Raw genomic sequence first — 14,441 nt, forward strand, 5'->3', positions numbered from 1 at the left:
CCAGCCAGACTCTGGCATGGAGGAGGAGCTCAACCAGTGGTAGCCAGGTTGAGCTGAGCTGGATAAGTGTGACCTCCATTAGCACACTTTACAGGCTGAGGGAGCCCAGGCTGGGAAGCTGGCCAGCGGATTTAAGGATGGACTGGAAGACTGTCTTTGTTCTAGTGCTACTGACAGAATCGTACTTTAGACCACCATAGGGCAGCATCGCAGAGAAATGGTGCACATTCAAGCCTCCTCTAGCCACATAAGAGGGTGTGAGGTGGGAAGGCGAAGGAAATGGTGAGACTGCAGTCGTCAGCTCTCCACACTGTGTGAGAAACACACGAGCGCCTGGACCCTGCAGGCAGCCATCACACGGCTGTGGACACACACAGGCGCGGAGGAAGGAGACACACCTGCACAGGGAGGCACCCGTTCCCGTGGGCTGAACAGTGAGCTCCCTGCTCCTGACGCTTTTCTGTCCCTGCTCTCCTCTGGGAAGCTGGCCTGGAGAACAGCTACTAAGTACAGACTGGCCTTCTCTCACTTCCTCAAACGGATGGGTCAAAAAGGCAGCTTCAGAGAGGCGTGGCAGAACACAGCAGGGCGAGTGTGGGGGCTGGCTCACCACCGCCCGAGTTTCAGTCCAGGCTCCATCCCTTGCCAGCTGAACAGAAAACCTGTGGACTTTTTTTTGGTGTTCAGCTATGTTTTTATTTTATTTTTTTTTTAAAGACGGGGTTTCACCATGTTGGTCGGACTGGTCTTGAACTCCCGACCTCAGGTGATCTGCCCGCCTTGGCCTCCAAAGTGCTTGGATTACAGGCGTGAGCCACCGTGCCCGGCCAGGTATTCAGCTATTTTTTAGACAGAGTTTCGCTCTTGTTGCCCAGGCTGAAGTGCAGTGGCACGATCTCGGCTCACCACACTGCCACCTCCCAGGTTCAAGCGATTCTCCTGCCTCAGCCACCAGGATTACAGGCATGCACCATCATGCCTGGCTAATTTTGTATTTTTAGTAGAGACGAGGTTTCACCATGTTGTCCAGGCTAGTCTCCAACTCCTGACCTCAGGTGATCCACCTGCCTCTGCCTCCCAAAGTGCTGGGATTACAGGCATGAGCCACCATGCCCAGCTTGCATTCAGCTATTTTTATCTGTAAAGTGGTGTTGATCATCTCTAATCCAGACAAGACTAATGTGAGGACTAAATAAGGAAACAGGCAGAACAGAGAATTCTATGGATTATGGCAGAGGGAGGGGCAGGCGAGAGGATTAATGACAACTTCTATGTTCCGACAGTTTCTACAATGCCCAATTTTTTTTCTAAGATGAATGTGTTATTCTAAGTATAATATTAAGATTTTTTAAAAAATTGTGTCATGAACCATACAATTCTAAAAAACGATGTCATTTTTCCTGGATTGGATGATTGGTCTCGATCCCATCAGTGGCAGCTAGGGGGAACCCCCATCTTCAGAGTGAAAAAGGCATTCCACCAGGTATCAGCTCTCTCATAAGATGAATACACAGAGATGATCTAAAATATCAATTACCAGCCTTGGCACACTATTCTCTTTTCTTTTTTAAAAAATTTAATTTAATTTTAAGTTCCAGGATACATGTGCAGAACATGCAGGTTTGTTACATAGGTAAACGTGTGCCATGATGGTTTGCCACACCTATCAACCGGTCACCTAGGTATTAAGCCCTGCATGTATTAGCTATTTATCCTGAAGCTCTCCCTCCCTGCAATCCCCCAACAGGCCCCGGGCACACTATTATCTTATATGCAGTGAAATTTCAGTTTTGCAATATCTTCATCTCTTGGCTGTAGTAATAGTATTAAAATTGATAATGCTTGTAAGTAATGTCTTCTCCTAGCCCATCTCAGCCTGCAAAAAAGATAGCAGTTCAAAGAGAAACTTCATTAAGAGCTGACAGCATCTGATTTCAGATCCTGAGAGATTTAGGTCCAAATGAAACCTTCAGAACTCAACAGCTGGGCATCCTCCTTGATTCACAGAGAAAAATGCAAACAGAGAGACAGGTAGGGAATGAAGCTTAGAGAAAAGTCAGGGCAGCATCATTTGTCTTTGCAAAAAAAATCAAAGACATTGCAGAAAAATTTTTGTCATAATTTTTCCTACACAGAAAACTGTAGAAATGTGAAATGGCACGGCCATTTTGGAAGACACTATGGCAGTTCCTCAAACTCTAAACACAGAGTCACCACATGACGTGGCACTTCCACCTCTTGGTATACACCCGAAGGAACTGAAACAGGAATTCAAACAAATCCTTGTACATCAGTGTTCAAAGCAACACTCTAACCAAAATGTGGAAATAACCCAATGTCCATCAACCAATGAATGGATAATAAAATACTGCACATCCACACAAGGGAATACTATTCAGCAATCAAAAGGAATGAAACACTGATACACGTGACAACATGGACAAACCCTGAACACACTAGACTAAATGAAAGACGTCAGACAGGTGTATATATGTGGTTCATTTATACGAAATGTTCAGAATTGGCAAGTCCAGAGGGACAGAAAGTATATTGCTTCCAGGGGGTGGGAGGAGGAAGGGTGTGAATGCATGCTAATGGGTATGGAGTTTCTTTTTGGGGTGATAAAATGTTACTGAGTTAGATAATGGCAATGGTTACACAACTTTGTAAATACAGTAAATGCCACTGCATCATATATTTAAAAACTGTAAATTTTATGGTTTGTGAATTATATCTCAACAAAACAAAATGTTAAAAAAAAAAAACAAAAAAAGACCACAGCGGAATATTTGAACAAATAAGCTACAGTTATAGACTGTAGCTAAAGCCTGCCCAACTTCTGGTGAAAAACAGGAAGGCTTCAAATGCTCATAAAAATTTATGTCCCTTAAATTTTTTTTAAGAAATATTATTTTAAAAAATTATATAGGTAATCCTTATATATTAGAAAATGTAGGACCAGGTGTGGTGGTTCATGCCTGTAATCCTCACATTTTGGGAGGCCAAAGTGGGAAGATCACTTGAGATCAGGAGTTCGAGACTAGCCTGGCCAACATGGTGAAACCTTGTCTCTACTAAAAATACAAAAAATTAGCCAGGCATAGTGGCATGCACCTGTAATCCCAGCTACCTGGAGGCTGAGGCAGAGGCAGGAGGATCTCTTGAGCCTGGGAGGTGGAGGTTGCAGTGAGTCAAGATTGAACCATTGCACTCCAGCCTGGGCGACAGAGCAAGACTCTGTCTCCAAAANAAAAAAAAAAAAAAAAAAAAAGAAAGAAAGAAAGAAAGAAAAAGAAATTTTAGGAGAGGATAAACAAAAAAGGAAAATAAAAACTGTCTGTGGGCACATCCCTCCCCAAATTAATCAACAGAAACATTGTAGCATAAGTTTCTACAGATGTTAAAGTGCTCTTACCATTCCAGTAGGCAAAATTGGTCCCACCTATAAACATGTACCTACAAGGAAACAAAAGAACACAGTACTTCACTGTGAGCCCATGGCTACTGAGGGCACCCTCCCCTCAGGCGATGAACACTCACAAGTTCACACTCGCCCCATGAGCAAGTATGTCATGGAGGGAGGAAGCCACGGCTTCGGTCTTGATTGTGGAGTGAGGTTGGCCCCAGTGGTCTAGCCAGCCAGTATAGAACTCAGAATTGATCTAAAATGAAAAAACAATGTGGCCCTTAGGATAGACTTATGCCCTTCCAATGCCACCACTTCCCTGCAATCCCCCATCTGTGACAGGTGGCAAGGGCGTTGACTTTGTACTGCTTAACCCAGAGCCAGGGGACCAATGAGCACTTTCAATACCAGCAATGCTGACATCCAGTCCTCAGGTTCATAGCTAAAGTGAGAGCTCATCTTACACAATGCAGGTATTACTGAAAAGTGGTGCCTACATTCAAATTTAGATAGCTGATCCCCTGTTTAAACATGGTAGGAAGGTCTTGTTGGGCAAAGAAACTGGATAGCAAAATATTTTTATAGAATAACAGCTCCAAGTTCACCCTTTGTATGAATCCAGATTTTGAGATCTCAGGTTGATGAGGTAGACTTGTCCCAGTATTCTGCAAAGCAGGCCTCAAACACTTCATGTTTTTCTTGGGCATTGCCCTGCCAAGCCTTGGGTCTAGAGAACAGAAAAGAAAGCTGGACCTTCCCGTGGGGACGTCTTGTTTCAGGTTCCAGGAAATGGCTCCACCCAAAGCCTATGAATGCAGGGTCTGCACTGCTCACTAAGGAGAGACTAGACCCAGAAAAGGCTGATTTATAAAGAAGGCTTGTACACAGGTGGGGCAGTCTGACCTGGTACAGAGAAGGCACAGGGTATTAACCCCATAAACTAGGCTGAGTGACAACAAGAACAGCAACTTCAGCTGAACGGAAAGAGAAGGATCGATAGATTGTTGACACCCGCCTGCACCTGCCGCCATCTCCTCCTCCTAGCAGCCTACACCGTGTGCCATAAAGCCCTGCAATTCCGTGTGGTCAGCAAACCTACATCCTCAAGGCCACCTGGCTGCTTATTAGAAATGAGACTCTCAGGGCCAGGCACAGTGGCTCACACCCCTAATCCCAGCCCTTTGGGAGGCCAAAGCAGGATCACTTGGGGTTAGGAGTTTGAGACCGGCCTGGCCAACATGGTGAACCCTCGACTCTACTGAAAACACAAAAAGATTAGCTGGGCGTTGGGGCGCACGCCTGTAATCCCAGTTACTCAGGGGGCTGAGGCACAAGAATTGCTTGAACCGGGGGGGAGGTTGCAGAGAGCCCAGAGGGCACCACTGAACTCCAGCCTGGGCGACAGGGCAAGACTCAGTCTCCAAAAAAAAAGGAAATGAGAATCTCAGGCCCCAACCCAGACCCAGCAGATCAAAATTTGCTGTGCTTATGAATCACTTGAGTCTTAACAAAATCCCCAAGTGATTTGTAAACACTTTAAAGGTGGAGAAGCTCTGTCACAAAGAGCTATCAGTTAACATAGACTTGAACTCAGACCCTGGTCCAGCCATTCACTGGCTATATGACCCTGGCAAGTGACACAGCTTTCCTGAGCCTCACTGAAAATGGAGACAATAACACCACCTCTGAGAGCTGCCCCGAGGACCAGATGAAACCGGGAAGCAGGGGCACGCAGCCTGGTGTAACAGGTCATCCGTGTTGGTGCTCCGTCTGTCCCACCCCAGCACAGGAGCTCTGTTTCAAACAGGAACATTGTTTCTGCTGTCATTCGCACACCCAGATGGCCATGACTCCACAATCCCATTAGCTGCTGACCCCAGAGCCGAAACCACTAAGGGCCTGCTCCCCAGTTTCAGCAGCACGCAACCTTTCTCTCCTAAGAGCTGCAATGAAGCTGTACAAGCCAGAGCCTCTCCACACCTCACCCTCAATTCTTACCAAGGGTCCTTTGGGCTCACACTTCCTCTGGATTTGGAAAGCATCCGTGATGTTGCTGCCTGAAAATTATAAGGGAGAAGGTAGGTCAGTCATGGAAATGACAACAAGAGCCCTTCATGGGACTTGGGTCTGAAGCCCTGCTACAGTCAGAATGTTGGTGTCCCCTCAAAATTCTCATGTGGGAACTTAACCCCCAATATGATAGTATTATGAGGTGAGGCCACTGGAAGTGATTGGATCAGAACAGCTCCACCCTCATGAATGGGATTAGTGCCCTTATAAAAGGAGGCTCCGGCCTGGTCTGGTGGCTCATGCCTGTAATCCCAGCACTTTGGGAGGCCAAGGCGGGCGGATCACCTGAGGTCAGGAGTTCGAGACCAGCCTGGCCAACATGGAGAAACACCTTCTCTAGTAAAAATACAAAAATTAGCCAAGTGTAGTCCCAGCTAATTGGGAGGCTGAGGCAGGAGAAATCACTTGAACCTGGGAGGTGGAGGTTGCAGTGATTTGAGATCGTGCCATTGCACTCCAGCCTGGGTGATAGAGCAAGACTCCATCTCAAAAAAAATTTTTTTTAATAATAAATAAATAAATAAACAAATAAATAGAGGTTCAAGGGAGCTTCCTGGACACATGAGGACACAGCAAGAAGGCATGGGACCATCTTTGAAGCAGACAGCAAGCCCTTCCCAGACACTGAATCTGCTGGCATCTTGATTTTGGACTTCCCTCCCTCTAGAACCGTGAGCAGTAAATTTCGTTTGTTTATAAATAATAATCCAGTCTAAGGTATTTTGTTATAGCAGCCAAAACTGACTAAGGCAGGCCTCTGTCCCTTCCCACACCCCATGGGCCTGGAATACTTCCAAGCTAGCTTCAGACTGGACCCATTAGAGGACGTGCATGGACCACAGAACGTGGCTTCTCTCTGAGGAGGTCCCTGGGGCCCTTCCGGTCTGCACAGGAGTTCCCTTTGCAGTCCTGTCTTCTTTATCTGTGCTTCCCCCAGGCCTGGACAAATATCTTGTGTGTTATCTCTTCACAAGAACATTTGGTTGACCTGGAAGCACCCCACAGGATGAGCCTGGTTTGAAGTTACAGCCTCCATAATACCACACACGATAGTGCCACAAATATTTGCCAGTTAATTAACACATCAAAGGGCTGTGGGTGCTCTCATTGTGTTTACTCCTGAATAATGGAACATACTCTGGATTCTAATTTGTACATCAACCATTCCATACCACTTGCTCTCAATTTTCCCCTATGAAATATCCCAATAGAATGTCATATCTTGCCTCTTGTGTCTTCTATTGTCCCTCCTTCCTCTAAAACGAAGAAGAATTTCTCCACAGAGAAGGAATGGGCTGCCAAGCATTGGGGAAAGAGGAAGCAGGAGCACTATCCATGCCCACCCGAGCAGAGGACGCCCTGGCTTCACACTTCATGACCCCGTTCCCACAGCAGGTATCCCAGGGTGGACACGGACCCAGCCAAGACCCTCTGATAACCGCTTGCTCTGAGATGGGGCTTTAGCTTCTCTGTTGCCCAGGCTGGGATGCAGTGGCACAATCACAGCTCATTGCAGCCTTGAACTCCTGGGCTCAAGTAATCCTCCTGCCTCATTCTCCCGAGTAGCGAGGACTATAGGCACTTGCCACCACGCCTAGCCTGTAACTTTTTATTCTGCAGTAATTTCAAACTTGTAGAACATCTTAAGAATAGTACCAAAAAACTCTCATATCCCTTCACCTAGATTTCCCAATTGTTAGCATTTTACTAGATTTACTCTATCAGTTTCTCTACAAAAATACACATTTTTCTGAGCCATCTGAGAATAAATTGCAGATGTTATGGCCCTTTGTCACTAAACACTTCAGTGTTTATTCTTTAAGAACAAACGCATTCTTTAAATAAGCACAATATACTTATAAAAATCAAGAAATTACACTGATACAATACTATAATCTACAGACTTTATTCAAAGATCGCAATTGTCTCAATAATGTCTTTCATAGCCGCACCCCCAACCCCTAAAAAAAAGTCCGGTCAGTCCTTTAGCTGCTGATATGGCTTGGATCTGTGTTGGATCTGTGTCTCCACCAGATCTCATGTGGAACTGTAATCCGCAGTGTGGGAGGTGAACTGATGGGAGGGGACTGGACCATGGGGGCAGAGTTCTTGTGAATGCGTTAGCACCGTCCCCTCAGTGCTGTTCTCCCGGGACTTACTGAACGCGTTATGAGATCTGGTTGTTTAAAAGCCTGCAGCACCTTCCCTTCTCTCTCTTCTTCCTGCTCTGGCCATGTAAGACGTCCCTGCTTTCCCTTTGCCTTCTGCCATGATTGTAAGTTTCCTAAGGCCTCCCCAGTCTCCGGTATTCATTTACAGCAGTGCAATAATGGGCGGGTATAGCTGTCATATCCTTTATGAAAGTCACTCTCCTAAATGAAGACTCTTATCGTTACTTACGGCCAGAAGCATCCTAACCACATTGCCCGCCCATCTGTAACTTTCACTTACAGCATCCCCACGGTTTACACAGCACCATGTAAGGAATCTGGCAAGGCAGCTTTTGTAGCATCTGCCAAACCGTCTCCAGCCCTGACAGTTCATCGGGTTCTAAGTTATGCAGAAAGATAACAAGTGTAAGGTAAGTTCCCAGCCAGTGGCTGACCTCAAAGTTGGCTGCAGCCAAGACACAGCCCCGTGTCCTGCCAAGAGGGGAGGACAGGGAGGGCCGAAATAGCAGAGAAGCACGCCCCAGACACAGTCTAAAAGGTGACTGCCTCAAGGGAGAGCTTCTCACAGCTGGAGCCTCCCACCCGCTTCTCCATCTCGGGTGGGCCAGCCCAGCCCCTGAGACAGCGGGACTCCGTGTTCCAGCCAGCTCCACCAGTGCTGAAAACGCAGCTAGCCTGGAAGCTCTTGGCCTACAGATTACCTGTTACTGAGGGATGCGAATATTCTATTCTATCTGTCCCTTGAAAAAGGAAAATGTGAAAAATCTCAGTCTGCCCACGACACTTAAAACAAGTGCCCAGAGCGACTGATGGAGTAAAAAGCTGATTTTAAGCTGCAACTTCTGTTACCACAAACACCCACCTGTTCCGAAGTCCACTGTGGCGTAGAGGCCCTGCAGGGCCCCACACCGCAGGAACTTCTCATGTGCCCCGTCAGTGGTGAACAGAACCACGTCGTCCCCCAGATGGTGGCGAAAGCGCTTCTGCAGGAAGCGCAGGTAGTCAAAATCACAGGCGAAGTAGCTGCCGTATTCATTTTCCACCTGTGAGTGACAAAAGAGCAGGGAAAAATGAGGAGATCTCAGTGGAGCCATCCTGATGCAAGCTTTTGTGTGGGGAAGATAGCTGAGCATCTGCTAAGATGACAAGGCTTAGTGATTGCCAGAAAAATTTCCTTCACTCGGACTTCAAAACTGACTAAAAAAACCCCCAACAATTCAGCATAAAAGTTTACTTCCTGTTAACCCTCTCCCACCGCTGAGAAATAAGAAAAACAAACAAACAAACAAAAAAAAACGTCAAACTGGTGTTCAGATTGTAGCGGTATTCTTCCCTAAAATAGAAAGTAGATACTTCAAACATCACATAAATGATACCTTCCCATGGCAGAAATGCTAGGAAAATGAAAATGGAAAAAGTATCCGTCAATTCCATTGCCCAGAGATAATCACAGCAGGCATTTTGGTATACAGCTAGATTTACAAAGATACACACACTCCCCAAATAGATACAAATAATATACAGCAGTGTTTTCTTTCCTCAAAAACTGGCATCACATTATACGCACCAGTTGTAACGCTGTTTTCCCTTAATAAACTATGCAAAACCTCCATGGCAATGGGAAGGGTGAACGCCGGGGCCAGGTGCACCATATTTATTTGACATGCTGTCAAATACACACCTATGTTCAGTTTGTGCTCAGTAACATCAGTGGTTCTCAACTAGGAGCTCTTTGGCCCCACAGGGGAAATTTGGCTGTGTCTGGAAATGTCTGTGGTTATCACAGCTCGGGGGAAGTGCTCATGGCATCCAGTGGGTAGAGGCCCAGGGATGCTGCTGGACATCCACAGTGCATGGGGAAGCCCCACGATGAAGAATGATCAGGTGCAACATGGTACCATGTTGCACCTGATCATTCTTCATCGTGATCAAGGGGGGCGGTCCCTGCTCTGAAGCATGCATTCCCAGTGAGGTGAGTAGCATCCTTGAGGGGTTAAACATTGATGCTTTGGGGATTAAAAATATTATTCTTTATTTATATAAAACATATATATACACAGCAAATAAACCAATACACAATGTCTCAGGTATTAAAATTTCATGGTGAAGAGGAGAAGGCAATTAGAAAAAAAGTTTAAAAGGGATCCTTGGGGGCAATGATGAAAAAAAGGTTAAGAAACATTGCTCTCAAGCAATAAAACAAGTGAACTTCAGCTCTACTCAATAAGACAATCTTAGGAATATAATCTCAAGTGGAAGTATGACACTGAAAAATACAGTACAATCCCCTTTAGAGAAAATTCAAAACAATCAAAACCAAACTAGAAAGTCTGAGTACATACATAGGTGGTAAAAGTATAAAAAGAAGTAAAAACCCAATGGACATAAAAGTCAGGATAGTGGGACGCAATGGTGTATGATCAAGGACACCCGGGAAGCTTCTAGGGCCCTGGCCACGTGCTGCTTCCTGACCTTTGTTGGTGGTTATGTGGGTGTCCACAGCACAGTGATTCATTATACTGCACATTTATGTATGTATGTTACGTTTCATTTACAAAAATTAAAAAAAAAAAAAAACCCAACCATAAAATTTTAACCTGCACATAATACAAACCAAATACTTGTGATCCTGGAAATACATGATCTTTAAACACAAGCACAAGAAACTGTGGCCCCCAGAAAAGAGGTGCTTAGCCTGAGTGGCTGGGAGAGACTGTCAAAGAAGGTTCCTTGGAAGGACAGTCCGAGGTAGATCTGGAAGAAAAGGCTCTGAGTTGGGGAGGGAACGGGTAGAGGGCATTCCTACATATTTGACCTCACCAGCAGCTCAAGTTCATCCATGTGCAGAGTTGGAGAGCAGGGAAAGAAGGGTGAGCGTTGAAAATGAACTAAACGTCACCGTCATTATCTGCACAGTGCTGCCTCCCAAATGGTTTCATGAATGATCATTCTCTCAGAGACGATCCCTTTGGCAATACTCTCATATTTTGGCTTTGAGAAGTAAAACAGACTGTAGCATGCATGCCCAGGACAGAGACTTCATTGGTCATAAAACCATCCGGAAGAGGAAGTGTTTGCCGCTTACACAGAGTAGAAAACTTCATTGATGAGTCCCACGAAAGTTCCTTTTGCAGTAGTTTAGGTAAATGCTAAGAAAAGCTTTGTAACTGGCAAGGTTCTTTTCTCCTCCCTCTTTTGTAAGTGCTACTTACATGACTGTGTCTCCTTTTTATCATTTGGCTGTCAAGAAGTTCAGAGCTAAAGATCTTAAAAGTGGTTCCGGCAACTAAATGGGCTCACATCTCTGCACCTCATGTTCTCTTCTGCCCTTCCCCAAGTCCCAACCTATTGCCTTGCTTTTTCAGGTCTTATTTATGCATTGTCATCATTGTATCACATACTCTCAAATAAATAGGCTTGTAAAAAATGCATACACATAATTTGGTTAGATGATGAAGGGAGAGAAAAGCACAATTGCAAAGCAGCTTAGCGTCCTGGCCACGGCACGGCTGGCAAAGACCCAACCGTCTACATGCAAATCTGAGCTCTGCCACTTCCTATTCATGGGGCTCCACCTGCAAAGTGTACCTACCTCACTGGGTTATCATGAGGCTTAACTGAGTCGTACATGACTAGAAATTTGCACAGATCTGGCATCTAGTAAGTGCTCAAAATGCTGGCAACTAAGACTCTACTCAAGTTCTATGTTACTATCAGTTAGGAAAAAAAGAGGTGTGTGAAGGCTGGGGTTGGGTAAAACACACAAATGAAAAGGCTTGAAAACCCCATAGAAAACATCATGGTTAGCTTCAGAGGGAGACTGATGTTTCTAGAGCAGGAGTCTACAAACTTTTAAAATAAAACACCGGGCCAGGTGTGGTGGCCCACGCCTGTAATCCTACCACTTTGCGAGGCTGAGGCGGGTGGATCCCTTGAGGTCAGGAATTCGAAACAGCCTGGTCAACATGGTGAAACCCATCTCTACTAAAAAAAAAAAAAAAAAAATTAGCCAGGCATGGTGGCGAGCACCTGTAATCCCAGCTACTTGGAAGGCTGAGACATGAAAATCACTTAAACCCAGGAGGCAAGGCTGCAGTAAGCCAAGATTGTGCCACTGCACTCCAGCCTGGGTGACACAGTGAGACACTGTCTCAAAACAAACAACTGCCAGAGAGTAAATATTTTAGGCGTTGCAGCCACAGAGGTCTCCATCTCAATGACTCAACTCTGCCACTGCAGTACAAAAGCAGCCACAGACAACAGATAACCAGTGTGGCAATTCCAATATACCTTTCCTTACAAAAATATGTAGGTGGCGGCCATCATTTGCAGGTCTTTGTTCCAGAGTAACTGTCTCCATCCTGTAAGCTCCTTAAGCACCAGAGACTTTATTTATTTATTTATTTTTATTTTATACATATATATATATATTTTTATTGCACTTTAGGTGCTGGGGTACATGTGCAGAACATGTAGGATTATTGCATAGGTACATACATGGCAATGTGGTTTGCTGCCTCCATCCCTATCACCTGTATCTGGCATTTCTCCCCATGTTATCCCTCCCCAATTCCCTACCCCCTGCTGTCCCTCCCCTAGTCCCCCACCAACAGACCTCAGCGTGTGATGCTCCCCTCCCTGCATCCATGTGTTCTCATTGTTCAACACCCACCTATGAGTGAGAACATGTGGTGTTTGATTTTCTGTTCTGGTGTCACTTTGCTAAGAATGATGGTTTCCAGGTTCATCCACGTCCCTACAAAGGACACAAACTCATCGTTTTTTATGGCTGCATAGTATTCCATGGTGTATATGTGCCACATTTTCCCTGTCCAGTCTATCATGGATGGGCATTTGGATTGGTTCCAGGTCTTTGCTATCGTAAACAGTGCCACAATGAACATACGTGTGGATGTGTCTTTATAATAGAACGATTTATAATCCTTTGGTTATATACCCAGTAATGGGATTGCTGGGTCAAATGGAATTTCTATTTCTAGGTCCTTGAGGAATCGCCACACTGTCTTCCACAGTGGTTGAACTAATTTACACTCCCACCAACAGTGTAAAAGTGTTCCTATTTCTCCATATCCTCTCCAGCATCTGTTGTCTCCAGATTTTTTAATGATCGCCATTCTAACTGTTGTGAGATGGTATCTCAATGTGGTTTTGATTTGCATTTCTCTAATAACTAGTGATGAGCATTTTTTCATGTTTGTTGGCCTCATATATGTCTTCTTTTGAAAAGTATCTGTTCATGTCCTTCACCCACTTTTGAATGGGTTTGTTTTTTTCCTATAAATCTGTTTTAGTTATTTGTAGGTTCTGGATATTAGCCCTTTGTCAGATGGGTAGATTGCAAACATTTTTTCCCATTCTGTTGGTTGCTGGTTCACTCTAATGATTGTTTCTTTTCCTGTGCAGAAGCTCTGGAGTTTAATTAGATCCCATTTGTCTATTTTGGCTTTTGTTGCCAATGCTTTTGCTGCTTTAGTCATGAAGTCCTTGTGTATACCTATGTCCTGAATGGTTTTGCCTAGGTTCTCTTCTAGGGTTTTTATGGTGTTAGGTCTTATGTTTTTAAGAGTCTTTAATCCATCTGGAGTTAATTTTAGTGTAAGGTGTCAGGAAGGGGTCCAGTTTCTGCTTTCTGCACATGGCTAGCCAGTTTTCCCAACACCATTTATTAAACACGGAATCCTTTCTTCATTGCTTGTTTTTGTCAGGTTTGTCAAAGATCAGATGGTTGTAGATGTGTGGTGTTGCCTCAGAGGCCTCTGTTCTGTTCCATTGGTCTATATCTCTATTTTGGTACCAGTACCATGCTGTTTTGATTACTGTAGCCTTGTAGTATAGTTTGAAGTCAGATAGTGTGATGCCTCCAGCTTTGTTCAGCACCAGAGACTTTTAAAGTTGCTGATCTTCCAAGTAGGTATAAATAGGCTTATTACCTCATGATGAATGCCCAGTTAATTGGATAAAGTAAAGTTGTGGGTGGAAGGTCGTCCAGTCCTAATTATCTTCACCTTGGATATTATCAATGCCTTTAGTTTTTTTCAGGTAAAAACTGAGATAAACATCCACATATGCAAACCATCATAGGTGGCACTGGCTCAGCTAATCACCGCAAAAGAGAAACATCTGCATATCTGTCTGAATTATGAGGAAGAATAAAAGCCCAGACCTGGCTTCCTGCATCTGTAACCCAGCAGCATTGAGGGTCCTAAATGTTCTCAGACAGGGATTTGAGCCTTCTGGTCTGACTCATTTTTGCCCTGGCTGCAAACACGTAGCTCCTCCCTGACCATCTCAAACTCTCTGACAACCCAGAGAGAAAATCAAAATTAAGAACTGAGTAAAGCCACCACTTTCTACCCTTCAACAGGAATTAAGACAGAGAGAGAAATCAGCTTTTACATAGGTCTTTAATTTTTGAGACAGAGACTCAGTGTAGTGAGTGGTGTGATCACGGCTCACTACAGCCTCAATCTCCCAGGCTCAAGCGATCCTCCTGCCTCAGCCCTCCAAATGGCTGAGAACACAGGTACATGCTACCATACCCAACTAATTTTTAAATTTTTTGTAGAGATGGACTTTCACTATGTTGCCCAGGCTGGTCTTGAACTCCTGGGCTCAAGAGATCCTCCTGCCTTGGCCTCCCAAAGTGCTGGGATTACAGGCATGGAGCCACCATGCTTGGCCCTTTTACAGAAATCTTGACACCTAGAAATACTGCCTACAAATCCCCCAGTTCCTTCTTATCAAACCAATAGGCTTCTATTCCATTCCAGAGC

The 14,441-nt window shown here is 44.9% G+C and overlaps 1 protein-coding gene across 4 annotated transcripts in view; it reads right to left on the bottom strand.

Annotated features, from left to right (window-relative positions):
- Window positions 1–14,441, bottom strand: part of GLB1 (galactosidase beta 1) — a 95,586-nt gene that overhangs the window by 45,938 nt on the left and 35,207 nt on the right. For all 4 annotated transcript variants that reach the window (XM_017521696.1, XM_017521698.1, XM_017521697.2 and 1 more), the window contains exons 6-9: window positions 8,510–8,690; window positions 5,405–5,463; window positions 3,541–3,662; window positions 3,416–3,456 (exon numbers count right to left, since the gene is read on the bottom strand). In XM_017521696.1, the coding sequence (XP_017377185.1) occupies window positions 3,416–3,456; window positions 3,541–3,662; window positions 5,405–5,463; window positions 8,510–8,690 (403 nt within the window). The remainder of the gene's footprint in view (window positions 1–3,415; window positions 3,457–3,540; window positions 3,663–5,404; window positions 5,464–8,509; window positions 8,691–14,441) is intronic.

The sequence above is a fragment of the Cebus imitator genome, unplaced genomic scaffold (assembly GCF_001604975.1).
Source record: "Cebus imitator isolate Cc_AM_T3 unplaced genomic scaffold, Cebus_imitator-1.0 Scaffold21, whole genome shotgun sequence".
Classification (NCBI taxonomy): Eukaryota; Metazoa; Chordata; class Mammalia; order Primates; family Cebidae; genus Cebus; species Cebus imitator.